General features: G+C 46.0%; 1 protein-coding gene across 1 annotated transcript in view; it reads left to right on the forward strand.

Moving 5' to 3' along the window:
• The first annotated feature begins 348 nt into the window (after positions 1–348).
• Positions 349–23,882, forward strand: part of LOC101536786 (heparan sulfate glucosamine 3-O-sulfotransferase 3A1) — a 96,390-nt gene continuing 72,856 nt past the window's right edge. Inside the window, exon 1 of the mRNA XM_004594726.2 lies at positions 349–1,113. Within this exon, the coding sequence (XP_004594783.2) occupies positions 494–1,113 (620 nt within the window). The 5' untranslated portion in view covers positions 349–493. The remainder of the gene's footprint in view (positions 1,114–23,882) is intronic.

The following is a 23,882-nucleotide window of genomic DNA, read 5'->3' on the forward strand; positions in this document are numbered from 1 at the left end:
GTGAGGGCGCACGGGAGCTCGGCGGCTCCCCGGCTCCAGGACCGAGCGCGGAGATGCAGAAACTCTGAGCTGAAAGCCGCGCAGAGAAGAAGGGGGCCGCCGCTCCGGGACTGGGGGGCTGAGCCGCACGCACGCCTTCTTTCTCTTCAGCCGCGAAGAAAGCAAGGTCCCGGCGACTTTGTGGGAACTGCGGCCCCGAGCGGCTCGGGCGGGACTTGGGCGCGTCTAAGACGATGGTTTCCTAAGCACGGCCCCCCGCGCGTCCCCCTTCCCCGTGTCCTCGACTGGAGGCAGAGAGGGATCCAGCGCGGGGCTCCCGGGACTCTGACCCCTCTTTCACCTCGGGGCCCCAGCCGCCGCCTCCCCCAGGCCAGGGCGCACGGGCGATGTGGCCGCCTCCCGGTGCGCAGGCCGGTCCGCGAGATACGGTGGCGCCCGGCGGAGTCCCGGCCTAGCATGGCTCGCTCGCGGCCCGACGTCGCCTCCGGCTAGGATGGCCTCTCTGGGCCCGGCAGGCGCCCTCCTCACCTCGGCCGAGCCGCTGTCCCGCAGCATCTTCCGCAAGTTCCTGTTGATGCTCTGCTCCCTGCTCACGTCCCTCTACGTCTTCTACTGCCTGGCCGAGCGCTGCCAGAGCCTGTCGGGCCCCGTCGTGGGGCTGTCGGGCGGCGGCGAGGAGGCAGGGGCCCCAGGCCGGGGCGTCCTGGCAGGAGGCCGGAGGGAGCCGGCGAGGTGGCCGGCGGCGGCGCAGAGAAAGCGCCTTCTGCAGCTGCAGCTGCGCGGGCGGAGACGCCGGCCACCCGCGCCGCGCGACGACGGCGAAGGGGACGACGGGGACGGGGACGCGGCCTGGGACGAGGAAACTCCTGGCCTGGCCGCGAGTCCCGGCGGCTCCGGGGCCGGCAGCAGCGTGGCCGAGCCTCCCCCGGGGACCCTGGCCTTGCTCCTGGACGAGGGCAGGAAGCAGTTGCCGCAGGCCATCATCATCGGCGTGAAGAAGGGCGGCACGCGGGCTCTGCTGGAGTTCTTGCGCGTGCACCCCGACGTGCGCGCCGTGGGCGCCGAGCCCCACTTCTTCGACCGCAGCTACGACAAGGGCCTCGCCTGGTACCGGTGAGCGCGCTCGGAGGGCGGGTGCGGGTGCGGTTGCAGGTCGGGGTTGTGGCGCATGGGGGACTGGGCAGTGCGTGGCTGGGAGTGGGGGGCTTGGGGAGAGTCCTAGGTAACCCCCAGGCCTGCCTCCCCAGGCCCTTCACGTTCCTGGTAGCTTCTCTTTAGCTTTGGGATTTGTCCCCATGGTGCCTCCTCCTGGACGTGGGGAGTGGGTGTTCCGCGCAGGGCGTGGAGTGGGGAGGGAGGTTAGCGATTTTGGAGGTTTGTTTAATGATTTTAGTCTCCGCGAGTTCCGTTTATCGAAACAGTCTAGGCCTTTTGCTCTGTGAAAATGTCTGGTATGTTTAGCTAAAAGGTGTGCGGGGGAGGGGTATGAAAAAAGAAAAACGACCCCTCCTAAATTGGAAACCTGTTCATCAGTCACGAGGCTGCCTCTTTATTTTCCAGGCGATTCTCTGTGGTTACTGGTGTTACCTTGCCCGTGGCCAGGTATGAGTCCCAAACACTTGTTGAAGGTGTCACCTGTCAGGGAGTTCAGGCAGTGCGGATAATCTGTGTCCCAGTAAGTGGCAGCCACCGATCACAAACCTTTAAAGAAAAGCTTCCTTGGTCTTAGCTTTTGGTTTGGAGTGAGGAGGAGAGTCATGACAAACACTTTCAAAATGTGTGGGGAAAAGTAACTTTGGTCTCTGGGCTGGCAGAAACTTTCTAACCTTTCACCAATCCCCTTTATCAACAAGAGGAGATTTAAACGGGGGGGGGGGGGGGAAGGAAGGAAGAAAAAGAAACAAGGAAGAAATATATAGTAAGAAATTTTGTGAATACTGAATGAAGGCTAGGAGAAAAATCTCACTTCGATCTTCTGGTTAAACTTGCCAGGCTTTTCAAATTCTTACCACCTTTCATAATATAATTGGTCGAACTCTAATAAATCCTGGTGCCGGCTGGAGTTTCTTTGCATAAAATATTGGATTTTTTAAAAATCCTTTCCTCCAAAATCAAGAAAAAGATATGTTACTAGAGTTTTCCATCTTAGGAAGCTTATCTGGTTGGTAAAATATGCATCCCTTTGGTGATTTGAAAAGAAACCATATTACAGAAGTTACAACATCATTTAGATCGGTTTCAGAAAGGGCACGAAGTTAACTTCAGAACGAAAGTGGACATGATTTGACAAGTTTATGTATTTGCCGACTCAGGCACGCTCTCAGATCGATTTTCGGGAGCAGTAACTCAACTCATGAGAAAACGTTGGGGTCCTTAAAAAACTCCAGTCCAAACATTCAACACTCTTAAAACAGTAACCTTCCAACTGTTGGAAAGAAAAACAAACAACCTTCTTTTAATATAGAATCTATATCATTTAAAGGCAGCAGCCACTTAAAATGCCCCCTTGTGTTTCTGTCATTTGTGTCGGATCCTCTGGGAAGCTCTTATAAAAATGACCTGTTGAATCAGGAAACAAGAAGTGGTTCTGTGTTCGCACAAAGGCAGCTCTGTTTTGTCCCATCAAGGACACAAGAAAGGAGTGATTAAAGACCCTTAAAACACTTATCTTTTGCAGTTCGCGTTGGATTTGGCCTGGTACGGTGCTGTGAGCGAACACATTTCAGGCTGACCATTTGCAACATGGTTGGTCTACGAGGTGTTCCAATACGGTGGAATATTCAGTTCCCCAGCAGGCTTTTATTTCATCTTGCCATGTGCGCTGTCTTCCACAAAGCAGCATTCTGGCTGCTGATTCCAGAAATGAGTTTTGGAGGGCACAGGCTCTCTTTACAGACTCGAATGTTCATTTTCTGTGGACTGCTTTCAGAGCTTGTGTGAGGCCAGGAAGGCTTGAAGGTAACTGGAAACATAAGTATTTAAAAAAAAAAGAGTCATGAACAGAGAGGACAGTCTCTCCCTTGGAAACTGGATGTACGCTGAAAAGTAAACCTCCTTGGCTTGTTTATTTCAGTACAAGGGTCCCTGTAAAGCAATTTATGGTGGTTACAAAAATAACTGCACAGTAGGCTTCATGCTTTGCTGAATCTAATTTTCCAAGTGTTGGAGCAATGTCTTTGTTTCACCATTTGCAACGGGGTTTTATTTATTTATTTTTTCATTGGATGCGTAAATTCAAGGCTAATTGAGTTACCTAGAAAAGTCTCATTTCAGAAAAAAAAAAAGTCCGACCTGTGGATTCTGGATTATGCGATCACGTAATGAAATTTATCCCACAGTTCTCTTCACCTTCACTCTGCAGGTGGAGTTTGGTGCTGTGAGCAAGCCTGAAGGCTGAACTGTTACAGGGTGGAGGAAACTTCCTCCCCACCCCAGGATGCCTCTTAGCCGTGAAGAACATTCTAGCTGCTAATACTTAGTTCATGCTTCACAACTGGAGATTTGCTTAGCTTCGCCCTGAGTCAGCCCCAAATGTATCATGTAGGATTTCTACCACACCTTTGTGGCCACACACATGTACTCGTGCAGAGAGAAAATCTTGACATTTGCATGCTGAAGCAAATGATGGAAGGAAGAATGACAATCCTGTGTCGTATTGTTATTTACCTGTTGCCGTGGGAGAACCTTGAGGTGTCTAGCCTTGGTTTTGGGCTCAGGGACATGTTGGCCATGTGTTTGCTGTGGCAGTGCCCCTACTGTTCTCACAGAGGGAAATTTCCTGTGGCTGTTAGGAAGTGTGTAGAAAACCTCCTGGAGAAATAATTCAAGAAATTTGATTCAATATCGGCTTTTGCTAAGATATTTCCATCAGTCTCTCTCTTTGGGGAGAAAATAAAATAGTTCATAAACTTTTTTGAGAAGTAGAGAGCTAAAAACTCCCTGTGTTTGAGTAACTTAGTATGAAAAGCAAAGGAAGTGAGTTTATTTTTCAAAATATCTGTGCAAGATGTATTCACCCTGATTTTCAATGTCTGAATAGCCTTCCTCTGAAATAAATGAGGGAGAGGCAGATTTTTATAAGCCAGGAGGTCCGTGAATGATAATTTAGGAGACTTGAGTGGAGTTTTCTGGCTATGAAATTCCACCCAGAGGGGGTTTAGAAAGCATTCCTCTTGACTTAATTTAGCAGACATGATATCAGTGCGACAAGTGTCTGGGGCTTGCGTGTCACTGGAAAGTGAGCCTTTGTCATGAATGTTCTGTATACCCGTTGTGTGCGTGTGTGAGACCGTGTGTGGTACGTGCGTGAGTGTAGGTGTCTTTTGGATTTCTCAAAGCGAGTGGGACCCATTTTTGTCAGTTTCTAAGAGTTCAGCTCTTTACTGAGGTCCAGACCAAATGCTTCGCCTTAGTTCAAGAGCAAGGACACACCTAAGACGGGACAGTAGAAACGGGGCAGGGGAGAGTCTGTGCCCAGTCTCCGGCTGTGGCATTTATGAGCCACAGGCCTGACCACATGTGGACCAGAAGGCCCACCTCGGCCTGTCTACAGCTGCACCCACCAAAAGGCCTGCCTTCCTTCTCCCAAGATGGAAGATACCTACCGGTGATTTATTTACAGACCGAGACATACATTACACATGAAATATACACATGAAATATACAGTTGGCTTTCCTATATTCGGGCTCTGCATCCACAGATTCAATCAAATGTGGTTCCTTGACAGCAAAATGTAGCAACTATGTACCTGGCGTTCCCATTGAGTCAGGTAGTGGGAGTAGTATGGAGTTGTTTTAAACTACACCGGAGGGTTGTAAGCACGTACAATGATATTTTGTGTAAAGGACTTGGAGCATCTATGGATTTTGGCATCTAACATTGGATTCCTGGAGCCCGGACCCCACCCCCCATGATACTGGAGGCCAACTGTACACATTAATGTGTATATAAATATTTGGCTTGTGCACCATTTTAGTCTTTTATTTTAACGCGAGATCGGGAGCATTCATTATCTCTGCCCAAGAATGTTTATAGCCTATATTTTAGTTCTTTTTCCTTAGTTAAGTCTGGACAGTTTCGGCAGAGGCGTGGAACCGTTCTGGCCCGTAGCATTCAGCAAGATCAAAGATGACTCATCTTGGTGTTTGCAGGACTTGGCGCTTCCCTGACCTCATCCAAATGTGGAGTGTTCTGGTCTCTAATGATCATGACCTTGTTTTTTTGTTTTTTGGAAGTCCAGTGGGGAGGTGAACTGAACCAGGGGCGCTTTTGGTTCCTAGGAGTAGAAGTCAGCCTGTTGTAGCAGCTGGGAGCAGCTGCAGAGTACCCCTGTGCGCGGTTTCCCACCCTCCAGGGCCGCCAGCCCCAAGTGCAGCAAGGGTTGGGAACGAAACTTGAGCCAACAGAGCTGCAGAGGCTGGCCACCCATGCAAGGTCATGTGGGCAGAAGTCCAATGGCTCCTTACGTGTCCTGAGCTCAGAGATGTGAACTGTGGGCAGGGACGAGGGTGGACAAAGACTGAGAACATGTCCTCTGGGCTCCAAGACTGGCACGCGAGTCCACAGAGGGAACTGGTACCGTTTGAATCATGCATGTGCTTCCAAGGAGCTTGCAGGTGATGGACACTCCCTACCCAGGAAGAGATGGAGGAGCCATAACACTGTCATTTATTTGGCTTAACCTCAGCAGAGGAGATCTGTTGAGCACGATGGCTCTTGGTGTAGTGTGTGTCTCTCTCTCTGTGTGTGTGTATGAAAATAACACATCCTGTGAGTGAAGAAAGTGCTGGAACTGATACAGGGGAGATTTACTGCTTGGTAGGAACTTGTGAGCAATACTGAGTAGCCTGGGAATGGAACAAGCCTCGGGTCTATGGTCAGAGTCCAGGCGTTCAACAACAGGAACAGCCACAATGCTCGATAGAGCCAGCATGATAAAGCAAATGCTGCTTTAAATGAGGAGATGGCTCAGGTACCAGTACGCTTTCTGTGAGATCCATAGGCCTGGCTGCATGGAAATAACAATAGAATCCACTCATCGCCTGCCCTCCCGTTAAGAAGGCAACACTCTGTGGCTAACAATGTTTGCCTCATATAAATAAGTGTGCTGATTGGCCGGCAAGGACTCGGTGCCAAATCTGTATTTTGGAGGGGTCATGGGAATACAGTGAGCCCGTGTCCTTGATGACAACAGAGGCCAACCTTACATAGGCCAGATGCTCTCCTCGGGAGGAAGAGAGTGTCGCCGAGCAAACAAACCTCCCTGATATAAACAACACACACACACACACACACACACACACACACACGGGCCTCTTTCTCTATGGGATGCATCTGAGCCCTTGCAAATGGCAGTGACCAGCAGTCAGATTACCCGACCCAGTTGGGAACTCAATACATTGAGCATTTTCCCTTGAGGAAGCTTGTTCCCCACCAAGTCATAGTAAGTTGGGGCTGATTGAAGATTGTTTCATGGTCTATGTTTCTGGGTGATTTCAGACCCCCAACTTTTCCAAGGTTTGTTTGTGCTCCTGTGATGAGTGGCGTTGGAGTCACATAATGTTTTCATATTTAAAATGTGTTTTTAACCTGTAATCAGCTGATACGGCGTGGAGGCAATATGTCAGCTCCCTAGCTGTTCCGTGTGCAACAATTGCCTGAGCATGCTTGTCAGCGTGTGCAGAGGTTTGTTCATCTGAGACTCTTAAAAATCTCTGTGGGGGCTAGGGATTCACTCTTGGGTCATAAATAAGTTCATTGGAGGGAACGCAGAGTGCACTGGATTGAAACATGTCCCAGTTCCTTGTCTCCAGCGACGCCATTCTTCTTCTTTAAGATTCATTTTATTTTTATTGGAAAGCTAGATATACATAGAGGAGGAGAGACGGAACTGATTCACTCCCCAACAGCCAGAGCTGAGCGGATCTGAAGCCAGGAGCCAGGAGCTTCTTTCGGGTTTCCCATGTGGGTGCAGGGTTCCAAGGCTTTGGGCCGTTCTCTACTGCCTTCCCAGGCCACAAGCAGGGAGCTGGTTGGGAAGCGAGGCCGCCAGAATTAGAACAGGTACCCACTGGGATCCCAGCATGTTCAAGGTGAGGACTTTAGCCACTAGGCTATCGCGCTGGGCAGGAACAATGTCATTCTTTAACTCTTATAGCTCTCCTGTGGCCCTGGCTCATAGCACCTAAACATTGATGTTTATCCTAGGAACAACCGGACTGCAGAAGTTCAAATCCTCTCTGTTTCAGAAACTGATGACACCAAACACGAACAAAGAAAGGAAAAACGTTTGGTTAGAACGGACTTTAGTAGTTGCCATCAGGAACGCGAGAAAGCTATTTGGTCAGAGTTGCAAATTCCTTCCAGCTTGCCTATGACCTGGAGCGCCACCTCGTGGAAGGAGGAGCCTTCAAGGAAGTGTGCTGGGAAAGCTTGAAAACATTCTGCTTGGAATCTCTTTGCTGCTTCAATTAAAAAAAGCCCCGAGAGCACATCCTGTTTAGATGGCACTTAGGGCGATGGTAACTGTCTAGCACAGCTGAGCTGCACGTCAGCTGCTTCAGGCGAGCAGCGTTCGCTCGTTTTAGGTAGGGAGTTTATTCTTTGGAGAGGAATAAAAGAGACTTGACTTCACAATAAACCTGAAAACCAAGATATAAATGATTAGGGGATTTATATTAGAAGTGTGTATGGCTGAAAGGAATGCCATCTGCCCCAGATTACTTCTGTTAGTGTGTTTTGCCTCTGTTTCTGAAAGCCAGCCTCACTTCAAAATACTTCCAGATGATTTTGTTTGAACATCGGTAACAGCCTCACTCCTCCTCCCTTGCAGGCTCTGGTGGAGGGTCCTGGGATTCTGAACAGGCAGCCCACAAAAGCTTGTTTAACCCTTACCACACTTGAGACACCTAGCAGATCCTGCCCAGTGCCACCACCTGGGGTGGGGAGAGGGGCGAAGCGATTCTTGGTCATGCCTCCAGGCCAGCTTAGACTTGGGGACTACCTGGGGGGGATAGGTTGCTCCTAACTCCAACTTCCTGTTAATGCAGACCCTGGGGGTTCACCTGGATGGAATAGCTGGGTAAGGTGTGCCAACTCCCAGCTTCACCCAGACCCAGTTCCAGCTACTGCAGGTTGGGGAATGAGCCAGAAGATGGTAGCACATTCTCCTTAATCATGACCTGGCACCCCACCTCTGGAACATTCCTCTCCCCAACCCTTGGCTTGGTTTAACTGCAAAAAAAAAAAAAAAAAAAAAAAAAAGCTACACCAACCCAAACTCAGAGATGTCCTGCAAAATTTGGGCGCATGGAGATTATGTACAACATGGGGAGATGTGCGGAATTTTCCAAAGCTTTGGGAAAAGTCTGTGTCATGAATAAACCGTGAATGGAAATGCTAGAACAAACCAGTTTTGTAACCTCATTTTTTTCCCATGAACGTTCTGAAGTCTCTTTCATCAGGAGATACTCTGGATCACCTCTTCAAACATGAAAAAGGCATTTGTGGGAAAACTGTGGGGAAATGGGTGTAAAACTTGCCCTGTAGCAGCCCTGAGTTAACTCTGTGGTTTTGATACTTGTATTCTAGAGCTGTGCTTGACAAAAACTTAGGGGAACCTGGGTGAAGAGTGTACGATTTGCTCTATTCTGGTTTTTTTTTTTTTTTTGCCATTTTAATACCAAAAAAGGATTCTGAAACACCTCACGTGGAGGTGCTTTCTTGGCGCTGTGTTCCTTGTGGTCTTTCCTTGGAAGGCCTCTGAGCTAGGCCCGCCTGCCCCTTCCTCAGTTTACCCATGCTGATCTTTCTCTGGACTTCTTTCCCAACAAAGTCAGTGCCTAACTCCACTCCTGTCTTGCCTGTAAAACAAACCCAGAGTTTGACTGTTCTTTCTCATGTCTGTGGCTGGCTAACACAGAGCAAGGTGTGAGAGGTTCCTCTCATGATGGCAGGGAGAAAAAAGCCGAACCAAACCAAAACCAAACGAAAGCAACCAACTCTTCATGGTGGGTGGCAGTCCTCTGAGGACATGGAGAAGCTGAGTGGGCTCAGAAGAGAACAGCACTGGGGCGTGAGGTTTCTTTGTTCTTTCTCTCCCTTTTGTAACCATGAACGTTGAAGGAGCAGGTGTCATTCGGATTGGAGAGAAGGTGGAGAGATGAAGCTGTGACTGTGGAAGCTCCTTATGAGCAAGATGAACACATGGCACAGTTTTTCCAGGCCAGCTTAAATGTTCTATCTGCGTCCTCAATCAAATGCTTTGATGTCTGACATAGATACTGTGGCTTAGGGGGCCAGCCGCAGGAGCCAGGCAGATCTGGTCAATCGCTGGGTTCAAAGGAGAGGCAGGAAGAGAGAAAGTTTATAAGGTGATCATCTGTAACTCTGTTGGTTTCTCCTACTGGACCTAGTATTATCAGTCTCAGAGTTCCTGTCTAGACAACTTGTTGGCATTTTCTGTATTTATTTGAATTATTCACAATTTTTAAAAGATTTATTTATTTTCTTGTTCATTCACTGATTCATTCTCCAAATGGCCAAAATGTCCGGAGCTGGGCCAGGCCAGAGCCAGAATTCTCATCCCAGTCTTCCACGTGGCTGACAAGCAGCCCAAGTACTTGGACCATTCTTTTGCTGTTTTTGCAAGTACATTATCAGAGAGCTGGAATGAAAGTGGAGCCGTCGGGACTGGAACCAGTGATCCTATGGGGTGCTGGAGTCACAGGTGGTGTCCGCTGCTCCATCACAACACCTGCCTTTGATCTTTAAAACATTTATCTTACTTACTTGATAAAGAAGGAGACCAAGAGAAATCTCTGCTTCGGTCTCTTCCACAAATGTTTGCAACAGCTGGGACTAGGCCAGGCCAAAGCTGAGAGTCTGGAATTCAATTCGGGCAGGTCTAGCATGTGGCTGGTCGTGACCTAAGTACTTGAATGGTCGTCACCTGCTATCTTCCAAGGTGCGTATCGACAGAAACTGGACCAGAAGCAGAGCCTGGACTTATACAGTCCAGGCACTGCAGCATTTTATACGGGCAGCCCCCAGGGACATCTTCAGTATTTTTACCCAGTACCAGCCATTGCTTTGCTTTTATACACACAGTTGTGTATCTGGGCTTTGGGTTCAATTGTGTAATGAAAAATTCTTTTGTAGCGTTTCCTCTTTGGTATTTTTAACAACTGTAGAAATATTTTTTTTATCCTGATCGCATGTTTGCTTTAAGCAAAGCAATACCCACTCAGTCTAGAGACTCTAAGCATTGATCCACATATCTTTATTGGATCTGTTGTGCAAATCCTTGCTGTGCAAGAGATAGGCTTTGGCTATTTAGGTAGGCAAAAATGGTTTCCGTGGTTTAGTACCATTCCCGATGTGCTACGTGGCGTATTTTTTTCTGTTTAAATGGGTGTATAGATATATGTACCTACTTTTATATATGTATTTATTCATTCATTTTGAATCTTTTTTTTTTCAAATAGCAAACTATTTGAGCCCCACCATATACATGTGATGAAATCTACTGTTTTACATGTAGGGCTATCTGAAACTCGTGGGACTGGAAGAGTTTCAGTGTTCAGAGTTTTGGAATATTTGCCTATATATAGTGAATTAACTTGGGGTAGAACCCAAGTGTGCACATAAAATTTCATGTGTGTTCGCTATACGCCTTGTATGTATAGCCTGAAGGTTATTTGAGCAAGAGAGAAAGCGGGGGGGGGTCAGGGGAAGCACCCAATGCTTGTTTACTGCTCAGAACCCTGCAAAGACTGGGATTGGGCCAGGGCCACAGCTAGGAGTCAGGGAGTCAGGTCTCCCATGGGGGTGACAGGGACCCAACTGATTGAGCCGTCACCTACCTGCCTGCCCAGGTTTGCATCTGCAGGACATTGGGCCTGGAAGCCAGAGCTGGGATTCAGACAGAGACCTGGCAGGACACAGGGTGATCATCTAGTACTTCTAAGTGTCTGCTGGGCCAAACTCCTGTGTCTTAGTGACCTGTGGTTTGCCTGTAGCCAATCCCATGAGGTCCAGGGTTGAAGTTCCCCTTTGTGACATCTTGTGGAGCCCTCACAAAGCTTTGAAGTTTGGAACATTTGGAATGTTTGGGATATTCAAGCTGTGAAAACCAATTCTGTGCAGGAAGTGTTGAAGGTCTGCTTCCACATTCTGTTGCATGATTATGGGACATTGTAAATAACTGAAGCTGCTTGTTGGGTTTTGCCAATCTCTCTCTCTCTTTGTTTTTAGAAGTATTCTGATCACAGAACATTCTATTATTGAGCCCGTCTGAAGTCTTGGACCATTCAATTGGTTTCACTCCATTCGTTTTTTTTTTTTTTTTATTCCGCTAAAAGGCTGCAGTATTCTCCAGTTTATTTTTTAGTCGACACATGCTCATGGCACCTACTTGTGGGCACAGTATGAGAACCTGGTACAGGTCTACAGTGTGCAGTAATGAAGTCAGGGCAGTCAGCATTTCCATTTCTAAACATTATTGCCTTCTTTGTGCTTGGAGCTTTCAGACTGTAGATCAGTTGTTATATACAACATTAGAGCTTATTCCTGCTCTCAGTGTGTTGGCCTCTTTATCCAACTTTGCTCTGTTGTCTTTCTCTTCTTCCCTGTAGTCTTCCATGAGAGCAACTTTCTCGAGTGGATCGAATGAGCAGACTTCCTCTTTCTGAACTCCCGCATGCAGAACCCAAAATGTTGCCAAAAATGTAAGCAGGAGATGCTTGCTGCTTCTGGAATTGGAGCTTAGCAGGCCAAGAAGACTATTGTGGCATCAATACTCAAATATAAATACTGACTGTGGGCACCATAACTTGATATACATTGCTCAGCTTTTGTTTTTAAGATTTATTTATGATTATTGGAAAACAGATTTATAAAGGGAAGGAGAGACAGAAAAATCTTCCATGTGTTTGTGCACTCCTCATGTGGCCATAATGACTGGAGCGAAACCGATGTGGAGCCAGGATCCAGGAGTTTCTTTTGGGTGTCTCATGTGGGTACAGGGTCCCAAGGCTTTGGGCCATTCTCTTTCTTTCCCTGGCCACAGTCAGGGGACTGGATGGGAAGTAGAGTAGCCAGGACATGAGCCTGTACCCTATGAGATGCGGTACTTGTAGGTGAAGGATTAGTCCGTTGAGCCATTGCACTGGGCCAGCACTGCCCAGTTTTTTGTTTTGTTTTGTTTTTATTTTATTTTTGTAACTAAACAACTGAGACCAGAATCAAACATGTCCAGTAGGGCGTATACCAAATCCACCATGTGTCAACCTAGAGGGACAGTATCTCAGTCCCCATTGTTCTTGGGATCCAGATGACCTGCTCTACATGTGGGAATTCTTTCAGAGAACATTCCAGAACAGACACACCAGTGTGTGGTTGTGACCTGTGTCTGTGGGCGGCTGTCTTCCAACCCTGTTGTGGTCCCTTTTGCACCCTAGAGAACTTGCAACCAACTGCTCTCCCAGTCCTTGCTGAGCCACTTCCCAAAGCCTGTCTTTTTCATTCTTTTCCATGCTTTTCCTTTTGGATTGACACTTTACAAACCATGGTGCTCTGTGTTAATGCCCGTCGTCAGAGCACAGCCCCATTGCTACCCCAAGCCCTCCTCTGTCTTCATGATTATTGTTATTAATAGCATCCATTTGACTGATTTCCTGCCGGCTGGTCATTCTTAGCACCAAGCACTTACTGTAGCGGTCAGGCTATTAGCCACGTAAGACACGGCTGTTGATTTGAACTTCTTGTGGTTCCTGTGAGACGGAATCCTAAAAAGGATGCTGGAGGTAGATCGTATCTACCAGGCTGTCTTGTATATGAAGGAACAGCCCTGAAACGTTAAGCTCCAGGACAAACACTCGGGGATTCCAATTCCAGGAATGTAGTTGGGAAACCATTGCATGCCTTACATGATGTACATTCTGCTTTGGAGGATTTACAGTAATGACAAAAATATTTCTTGAATGGAGCCAGTTGAAGTATTGTTTAGCGAAGTAAAACACTGAATAGAATCAAGCTAAAAGTCTTTTCATCTTTAAATTTCTGTTTTTATTTTAGCTGTTTTCTCCAACATTGTGATGTACTTGTAGGTCCAGAGGTATGTTGAATCCTTCTAAGTAATTTGTATTTTACCAGTTTTTGCCCTGCTTGCAAAAAAAAAAAAAAAAAAAAAAAAAATTAGTGGGAGAGGGCCTGGCAGTCTAGCCTAGTGGCTAAATCTTCACCATGCATCCATAGGGATCTCATGTGAGCACCAGTTCGTATCGGGCTGCTCTACTTCCCATTCAGCTCCCTGCTTGTGGCCTGGGAAGTCAGTAAAGGATGAACCAAGACCTTGGGACTCTGTACCCTCATGGGAGACCTGGATGAAGGTCCTTGCTCCTGGCTTCCGATTGACTCAGCTCTGACCATTGCGGCCACTTGGGGAGTGAACCAATGGATGGAAACTCCTTCTTTCTGTCTAACCTTCTCTCTGGATATCTGCCTTTCTGATAAAAATAAATAAACCTAAGGGGGGGGGGGGAAGATGACTGAGAGAAATTCGAACAAGGTCAGGAAAAAGTATGCTCTTTCTTGAGTGTTCCGCATAGGAAGTAATCAATCAAATCATGGGGAAAAATTCCTCTTCCCCCTTTTTGAAGTTCTTTTTTGGATTGTGTCTCTCATTTCCCTGGGAAATTGTCAGTGTGGTCTTGCTGGTTTAAATGACAAAGTCAAAAACATGATGTGTGAGTTGTGATTGGAAATCTTTGCACATTCCTATTAAGTTCAGGTTATTGACAATGGGGATCCAATGAAGCTATCACAAAAAGTGGCATTCCCAGAGAGAACCTCTTCATCACCTCTGTTAGCTGGAGCTCCGGTTTGCCCAGGGTTTTGAAAAATTCTGGCAAGACAGAAACACTACCATGATGCTATGATTTCATTTCACAGACAGAAATTTCAAGTAAACAAAAATTTGCATTTTTTACTAAAATTTTCTGCTGGACTCTAATTATTCTTGTAGTTTCTTTCATCAAACCTTGTGGGTTGGCTTGCTTGCTTGCTTTGTTTTTAAAGAAATAAAGGCTGCTTGTTTTTCCTTGCTAACGGAGCCTTACTCTTCCTTGTTGGTGTGGGAGGCCCTGGGATTGCAGCAGTATCGGCTAGAAGGGCTTTTCCCAAATCCAGAGGGTCGACCAGAATGCCCGCTAAGGTTTAATGATGGAAACAAAACACTTTGGATCTACTTTATATTTGAATGGAGGGAGGGCCTGTGGAGTTGATGCTGGCGACGAAAATCCTTGGGATTTTCAGGTGAATTTGCCCTGTGGTGAGGAGTCGCAATGGCTGGCTAATGAGTGGTACGTTTTTAACATCCTAGAAATGCTGTGTTTTTAAAAAAAATATTAAAAATAATTATAAACCAGAACCTGAACTAAAACAAAACTCAGCATGGATGGAGCAACTCAACCTCAACTCAAGGGGGGTAGCTGCTTGTTTCTAACCTCTTGCTTTATGGTGAAGATCTGAGGTAGGCTGTAGGAGGCTGGCATGTGCCAAGAGTTGCTTCCGTTTTGTAACAGGGTGTTTTTGTGGGACATGATGTGATCTTTCATTACTTGCAGGTGATGTGCAGTGAGCAAACAGCATAACTAGCATTTCCACTTCCTTATGTTAACAACAACAACAAAACATTCTGATGAACAGGTAATAAATATTGGCACAAGTGTCTATAGCACAGTAGTGACACTTAGGCTTCGGTATACACATCCAGGTACATACCGAAAGTTTCTGATGTGAATCACATGACAATAGTGTATTAAAAAACTCTCTTTGAAAAGGGAGTTCTAAACAAAATAGGCATGTAATCAGACAAACACAGTACGAGACGAATGTTATTGTGACAAATCAAAACGTGCATTTCTAGATGAGTGTGTGCAGAAAGGGCTGGGAGTTCAATGTATGTGTGATAACAGAACTCAATAGAAAATGTTTTTTAAAACATGGAGCAGCGGATGTGGAAATCCTGACAAAGAAGACCAGCACTGTGTGCACAGCAGGTTAAGTTGTAGCACTTCCCTTAGCGCTGGTGCAGGTCCTGCCAGTGTGCCCCATGGAGACAGCAAAGGATGGATCAAGTACCTGCATCCCTGTCTCCCACAGGGGAGACCAGGATGTGGCAGGAATTCTCCTGGCTTCAGCCTGATCACTGCGTTTCTGGCTGTTGTGGGCATTTGGGAGGGTGGAAAACAAACCAACCAACCTCTGTTTCTCTGTGACTCTTCTAAGTAGGTGGGGGAAAAAACTTAAAAAGTAGAAAGACTACGATGGTTGCGCATATTCATCTGCTGAGAAGGTAAATGTGGGTGGGTTCAGTGCCATGAGTTTTAGATCTGTAAGTCATTCCTAACTTTGTACACCCGAAGTATGGGGCTTGAATCTACCCATTGCATGATAGATTCATGATTTGTTTAATGAAAAAAAAAAGAAGAAGAAGAACAATAAATGATCCCTGAGGCCAGGATTCAGTGTTTTTTCTGGAATAGAAGAGATAGTAAATTTTTTAGTTGTTGTGAGCCATAAGGCTATTGAACAATAGGAGATAGAGTAGCTTGCTTTTGTAGGTTCAGAGTAGCCAGGGGAAAGATGTGCATGAATGGGTGTGGCTGTTTTCCAGGGCCTGCAGCTTGCAGACTTTGTGGGCTGAGGGAAAGGCTTCAAAACTTTCTCGTGTTCCATTCAGGTGAGCAGGCGCTGTGGGCATCCCCAGAGGCAGTGCTGGCAGCAGCATGTGGGTGATAATATTTGTGTCAGGATCCAGGTCAGGAAAAACAGAGCTCCCTGCACTTGTATGAAGACCGCCCTGGGGTCCTTTCGCCCCTCTCTCTCTGCCTCTCTCGAAACTTGATGGGAGTGGTCCAAGGGAACATTTTGTCCTAGGCAGAGTGGCTGAGGATGGTGGAATTTCCTGGAAGTGAGATTGCCTGCTCAGTGGCAAACAATTCACTTTGGAAGGAGCATTTAAACAGCTTTCAGAATAGTTACTGCTCATTTTCTTAAAAACAAAACAAAAAAAAGGTTGGGGAGTGGGAGAGGAGACCTGAATCATGGGAAGCCCATCCTACTAGAGTATGTAGATCTGTTTCTTGGTTCCAGCTCCCAACTCCAGCTTCCCATCAGTGAAGACCCTAGGTGTCAGCAAGTGGCCGGTAAAGTCCCTGGATGACTGACTTCCTGGCTGCTGACTTTGGTCCCTGCCCAGCACTGACAATTGCAGACGCTTAGAGAATGAGCCTGTGAGCCAGAGCTTTCCATCTCTTGAGACACTACATTGAAAGAGGAATCTACTTTGATGTTTCCCTGCTCTTGTAATTGAGTGAGTTTAATTTCCCCCTGTTCTCTCTTTTTCTATTTCTCTTTTTGTGACTCATTTGGGAGACACAATAGGGAACAAGATAAGTTTTAGGCACTGTCATCCAGTGCCTAAACCCTCCCAATGAAGTTGGAGTGACCTGCTTGTTTCTGCAAGGTGAGGTGTGAGATATCAAATGGGGAACTACATTTGGGGAAAGATTTATGAGACTTATTTTCAAATGTGTCAAGTTGTCTTTATTTGCATTGACCTGTTGGATAGAACGTGACAGTGAGAGCTCCTGTCTGCCACGCCCGGGCTGGGCTGAAGCTGGGAGCCAGGAATTGCATCCGGGGCTTCCAGGTGGATTCCAAGACTCAACTACTTATCCTTTAGCTTTGCCTGCTAGGGTCTGTATCGACAGGAAGCTGAAATGAGTAGCTGGAGCTGGGTATGGAACCCAGGCACTCCTAGGCAGGATGTGAGTGTGTCAAATGGCGTCTTAACTACTGGGCCAAATGCGAGTCTTTGAGGATTAGTAAGTAGCATGGATCTGGATATTGGGCTTTATTCATGATTAACACTGTCCAGTGAAAAATCTAATGGGAGCCGCTTATGTCATTTTAAGCTTTTTGCTAACTACCTTGGAAAAGTAAGAGGAAAGGGTCAGACTGAATTTAAACAACACTATAATTTAAGCAATGTGTCTAAAGTATTATAATTTCAACATGTAATCATGAAAAAAGATGATTAATAATTTCATAGTAAATCCTCCAAATCCAGTGTCTGTTTTATTCTGGCAGCACATCCAAGATTGGATCAAGAGCTCAGGAGCCTGTGGGGTCAGGGGCTGCTGTGTCTCTGCCTGTAGCTTTCAAGGCTGGGCTGGGGGAGTGAGGTTGTCATGGAGGGACCTGTTGGGGAGAGCTCAGCCTCTGGAGCCTATGGGTGCCTGCTCAGGTGGGTGACTGTTGAGGACTGCAGAGGACAGAGAGTGTTCACTTGGGAATCTTAGAGGAGTGTGTGGAGTAAGGGAAAATCTTTCCAGATGTTCTGGGTAGTGGGGATTGTAAACTTTGGTGTGGAATGCTAGCGATGAGGGAAAGGAGACAAGCTGGAGGATATTTGAATAGTTCTTAGGAGTTTTAACAGGAAGAAGCATAACAGATAACAGAGAACAAACAACTTGGTTTAGCTGTGCAGGGTGGAATGCGAATTGGCCTAATGAGGAAGGTCAGACCTAGAGGCAGGGTTGGTGAGGTTGCACCAGACTTCAGCACAGCTGAGACGTACAAGTGCCCAACAGAAGACAGTAGGGGAGAGTAGGAGAGTGGGACCAGATAGACGTGTTTATATCCTGACTTCAAGGAGAGTTTCTGTAATGTGTGCCATGCATGCACAAGTGCTGGGAGCTGACATTGCGGCATAACTGGTCAAGTTGCCTCTTGCAACACTGGCATCCCATATCCAAGTGCTGTTTTGAGTTTGGGCGGCTCCCTGCTAATGTACTTGGGAAAGCAGTGAGAGATGGCCCAGATACTTGGATAACCAGGATGGAGTTTAGACTCCTGGCTTCAGCTTGGAGCAGCCCTGACCATTTCAGCTGTTGGGGAGGAAGGGACAAAAAGTGAACCAGTGGATAAAAGAAATCTTTTTCCTTCCTCTCCTCTTATCACTCTGCCTGTCAAATGAATAAATAAATGAATCTAAAAAATGTACTGACATCTGCAATTTACTTTGTGACACATGAAAAAATAAAAAAGAAACGGGTGGATGAATAGAAAGATAGACAAGGAAAACATACACAATTTAGAATCTGTTGGTGTATACTTGGGTATGCAGTTCTTCCAAATGTTTTCTTTATGCGAAGTGTTGGCAGTGAGGCAATAATAAGGGAAAGGAGATGGTTTCAAAGCCAGTGGTTTCAAATGCTATGAAAAGGTTGCCTAGAAGTCTGTGAAGGTTGACCTTGCCCGTTAGGAAAGCATTGGCGACTTTGAGAGCAGGTGTGCTTTTGTGGTGTGGCAGAGCAGGGAGCTGATCATTCACAAGAGGCGGAACATATGGTGAAGGTCATCAGTCCAGCTGCCAGTCTGTCCTGCCTCCATTCCTCCCTGTAGTTGGGCTGACCCCACTGGGATCCCAGACACATGGAAACAAACTTCCCAGGATGGAAGGACAGATGCAGGTATGTGTGGTGTGTTTTTGTGCTACTCCTTGGTGGTCCTCCAGGTCCCTGTTTCTGCTTTGCTGTGGTTGCTTATACAGAGTGACTGCATCAGTGCTTTGTCATAGTCATTTATCTAGCTTTTTCTTTTTCTTTTTTTCTCCAGAAATTGGTGATCACACTCTTGGGGATCAGTGCTGTACTTTTTAACATTCATTATTTTTTTATTTTATATATATATATATATATTATTAATTACATTGCATTATGTGACACATTTTTTTATGCACTGGGATTCCCCCAGCCCCTCCCCAAACTCTCCCCTCCCCCACGGTGGATTGCTCCACCTTGTTGCTTTTCCATAGTTCAAATTCAGTTGACATTCTTTCATTGGAGGTTTTGACCAAGCTTGAAGTCCAGCATCTTATTGTCCTGGTAAGTTCAATGGTTTCTTGGTGAGACCATCTCTGGTCTGAAGGTAGAGGCAGCAGAGTATCATCCCAATCAAGTAAAAACCCCAACATAATATTTACAACCATTTACAACATTATGGCATTAATTGACATGATATTGATTAACCAGTATGTTACTAGGGAAATGCAGGTTCTCAAGCACAACCTGTGACTTCCTCATAGACATTTCAATTTTGGTTTATATTCAACCATGTTCTATATACCTTAAAATGGCTATAGATTGCTATTCAGCTGTCTCTTGTCTATTTCAATGTTAGTATTTAGCATTTTATAACATCGAAGCATGATTTTGCTGAACCTGGTTGTTTTTCGGGTAGTCTAACTCTATAAGTTTAACAGGACATATGTCAACAGTTTAGGTAAACGTTTTTGGGAGGAGTGTGCAGAGAAATCTTCCATACCCTAGTGAGGAGTAACTGATCTTTGTGTCCCACCCAGTGAGGTATAAGTGCATCCCAGCTGGCCGCTTCCTGTCTGTTTCTAAGCTTTCCTAGTTGTTCTCTGTCTATCTATTCTAGTTTGTTTGTTTGTTTGTTATGAGGGGTTTCTGGAGCGATCCTGATGGTCCTTATGAAAGAGGGTGGGGACCCAAAGTTGGAAGCACGCAAGGGCCAGAGAAAGCTCCTCTCCCTAGTCCCGAAGGAAGTTTACTGTTCTTCTGTTTCTGCGGACCGCTCAGGGATCCTGGTTGTCATTCCGATGACCCTGGATCCTGCAAGGCAGGACTTGGGCTTCTTCCATCCCACATTGTAGATCCAAATGGCGGTGGGTGACCTCAGAGTTCTTGGCCTCCGAAGGCACTCCATTTCCCCGTGGTCTCCTTGGCAGTAGGGATGTAGTCCTCAGTGCTCGTACTGATAGTCCTTGGTGAGGCTCTGGGAGTCTTCAGGGTTGGGATACAAGCCTCCTCCTGTCCCCCCTGCTCCACTCATTCATTATTTTTTAAAAGTTATTTTTGTTTGAAAGGCAGATTTAACAGAGAGAAAAAAAAAAGAGAATGTGTTCCATCCACTGTGTCACTGCCCAAAAGGCCACACAGGCCAGAGCTGAACTGTTCTGAAGCTAGGAGCCAGGAGCCTCATCCAGGTTGCTAGGCCATCCTCTGATGGCTCCCCAGTCACAGGCAGGGAGCTGGATGGGTAGTGGAGCAGCCGGGACACAAACCGGTGCCTGCGTGGGCTGCCAGTGCTCAGAAGTGAAGGATTAGAATAAATAATCACCTGTTATAATCACCACACTGGCCCCTCCAACATTTTCTGAAAAAAACTTGTGGTACCTGATAATGTTTGTTCAATTTTCTTGAAAATTTTGGTAGAACCATAGTGTCATGTTTTCAAGGTTGGAGTTCATCAGTCTTCATTCTCCACTCCATTGCAGGAGTGAAAAGAAAAACAAATTCACTGTAAGAATCAATCTTTCTGAACACTCGCTTGAAGACCCTAAGAGAATGAATACATTTAAATACACTGCTTTTTCTTTCCCTGACACTGAAATCTTTTTGAAATGTCTCAACCGTGGGCTCTTCTGTTAGTGACATATTCTTATTTCTTTGCTATGAATAGCAAGTAACAGGGCTGGGCTTGTGCAGTGGGTTAAGCTGCCACGTGTGATGCCTGCGCCCCTTACGGGAGCAGCAATTGAAGTCTCAGGTGCTCCATTTCTGATCTAGATCCCCCCTAATGTTCCTGAGAAAGCAAAGTGATAATCCAAGCACATGTGTTTCTTTCCCCGACCCAGCCCTGGGGATTGTGGACATTTGTAGAGTGGACCAGGTCTTCAGTTTAATGGATGGGCTTCGGGGTAATTTGTTCCTCTCAGGGTTTTGATTCAGACTGGATTGTCATATGGACCTGTCATTTGCTAATTTCTAGCTGGCCCTATTATCGCCAAGCTTGATTAATAAAGATTCCTTAATATGTCCTAGACTTGTCTGGCTTGATCTCGCTCACATCCAACAACGCATCAAGTGTGGTTTCTAACAGATTATGGATTTCTTAAGGAAAGCAAGCACGAAAATGATTCCGTGAAATCAGCTTCATGAATGAGAAAGCAGATGTGTGCATAGGCAAGAAGGCAGTTGTTACGACCTGCCTGGACGACCACTGGACTTTGAATGTTTCAGTCCATGTGCAACCTTGGGGTTAAGCGGACTGCTTCAATGGAGGGAACCCATTCTGACTGTCATCTTGCAACCATGTTTCCCCTTCACTCATAAATAATACTTGGTGTAAAGGGATTTGGACAGCTGACTCACACATCCTATTACCAGAATATGCCAGCACAGGGTTTGAACACTGGGGCAAAAGTGCAGTCTTTCAGAGCAAGAAGATTTTTGTAAATGATTCATTGGCTCTAAGCAATTTCGGCACATGGATTCGGACACTGACGTTCGTGCTTGCACGAGTTGTGTGGAAAATGCCCAGCTTGGAGAGCACGTGCAAAATCATTTTCCTGGAAAACAGAAAGTCCCGCTCCTTCCTCCCCAAGGCCTCTAAAAATGTGAACTGTTGAACTCAGATTTGAGTGATGATGTCCTTACACTTTGCCCAAAGAGGTATTTCCCTTCTCTGACATTCATCAGGAAAAAAAAAAAAAAGAGGAAGCACTTTTTCAGATAAAATATTTCCCAGGAAAGTCCCTCCCGCTGCCCCCCTGGTGGGGTTCGTGTATGGAAGTCAAGGTGATTTTAAAATGAGAGCCCAACTCCAGCCTGTTCCTGGATGACCTCTCTTTGCTCGGTCCAGACACGTTAGAGAAAGTTAATTGCTGGAGGAAGTAGGTGTCTTCTGTGATCAGACAACACTATTTAACAACTTGTGTTCGTGTAAAAATGGTAGACGTGAGAGGCATTATACGTGTTGGCAGTCCTTTTTGAGACAGCTGCAACAACATCAAATATATTTAAAACTATTGTTTTGAACATGCTGATTCAGGACAGTGTGATTGTATTAACTTTTATGTTATTCAATTAGCTGGCTTTGTGCGAAATCTCAACCCTTTGGGAGCTTAGCTTATTTATTCTTAGCTAAAAATGAATTTATTCTTAGCACACTCTCATAAAATCTCATTATGCATATTGGCAGTGACCTGCAGGTCACTGAGTCCAGTACTTATCTGATAGACCCAAGTTTATGAAAACAGCCCTGTAGCTACTGCAGGCATCAAATAGTACTTTTAAGATAAGCGTGCAGACTGCTGGTAGGACTTACGTGAACAGTAAAATAGTTCATCAGCCCATTGCTTGTTTGGCTTGCTTGTGGCCAGACAGTGGTGCATTGATGTATTCTGTATTTCTGGGGCTAGGTATTGGACAAAAGAGTACCAGTATGGTTTTATTCGTTCATATTTATTTCTTAGCAAGGTGTAATTTCTCAGGTGTTATTTCTTAGCATATATCATGTGTGTATAGCATGCATGTGGTTGTACATATTTATGATATACATCCAAGCGAGTATTTAAAAAAGTTGGTGGGGAAAAAGAATTTCGGCTCAGTAGCTAACACACTGCTCGCGTGGGTATGAGCTCTTGTTGCACGCACGTTCAGGGGCACCTGGCAGACAGCAGACAGTGCTTGAACTATTTGGAGGCAACATGGGAGTCTTGAATTCCCAGCTGCTGGCTTCAGCCTGGCCCAGCCTTGGCTGTCGTGGGCTTTTGGGGGAGTGAATCAGAGGAAGGAAGAGAAATCTGCACAATAATAAACAATTTAAAACTATTTTAAACTATGAGTTTATTTTGGTGTCAGAAACTTATTTTTTTGGTCGTGGTATATGGACAATACGTATTAAGAAAAAAAAAAGGCATGAATTTCAATTAACACCCAAATCCTAATTTTCATTCCGTATTCCGTGAAATTTTTAAAGTTACCTGCACATTTTAAAAGTTGCAGTCAGTTCTACTGCAACTCTGTCTTGAAGCGTGATTTTGCTCCAGTGGATTCCAACATCAGGAAACCACCTGAGCACTTCATGAGTTCTTGATGTGTATTTCCATTCTGAGTAAGACGGGATGGAGGGAGCAGCTGCTCAGAGGAGAACCAGGCCACACAGCCAGACGCAGAGTTCCCTGTCTAACCACACGACAGCTACCTCAGGCCACCATGGGTGCCATGCACACGTTTTGTTCTGATTTTATTTTTTAATTTAAATTTTGTCGTTAGATTCTCTAAATTTATATTTCACTGACAGATAACAGTTGTGTCTCTCTCTGGGCTGCTATGGGGTTTTACCAATGAGATAGTAGACAACCCTCCTGTTCTAGCCTCACAATAATTCACAAGATGTTACTCTCCTAATGCACACTTTTTTGTTTTAGATTTTTAATTTCTATTGGAAAGGCAGGTGTACACAGAAAAAGAGAGACAAAGATATTCTGCCTGCTGGTTCACTCCCCAAATAGCTGCAATGGCCAGAGTTGAACCAATCTGAAGCCGGGAGCTAGGAGACTCCTCCAGGTCTCCCACGTGGGTTGCAGAGTCCCAAGGCCTTGGACCATCCTCTCCTGTTTTCCTAGGCCACAGACAAGGATCTCGATGGAAAGTGGAGCAACTGGAATACAAACTGGTGTCCATATGGGATCCCAGCATATGCAAGGTGAGGACTTTCGCAACTAGGCTGCCATACTGTTCCTAATGCCCACTTCTACCAGAACACTTTAGAGCTGTTAAAATGTATATCTCAGTGTTTCTAAATTCCTTAATGAGTGAATGTATGGAAATTGCTTCCAATTTTGTTACTGTCATACTACGTTTTGAAATTCTATCGGGGTTCAGCGTGGCAGGCTAGTGGCTAAAGTCCTCTCCTTGTATGCACCAGAATCCCATATGGGTGCCGATCCTGTCCCGGTGGCCCCACTTCCCATCCATCTCCCTGCTTGTGGCCTGGGAAAGCA

Source organism: Ochotona princeps, chromosome 17 (assembly GCF_030435755.1).
Source record: "Ochotona princeps isolate mOchPri1 chromosome 17, mOchPri1.hap1, whole genome shotgun sequence".
Classification (NCBI taxonomy): Eukaryota; Metazoa; Chordata; class Mammalia; order Lagomorpha; family Ochotonidae; genus Ochotona; species Ochotona princeps.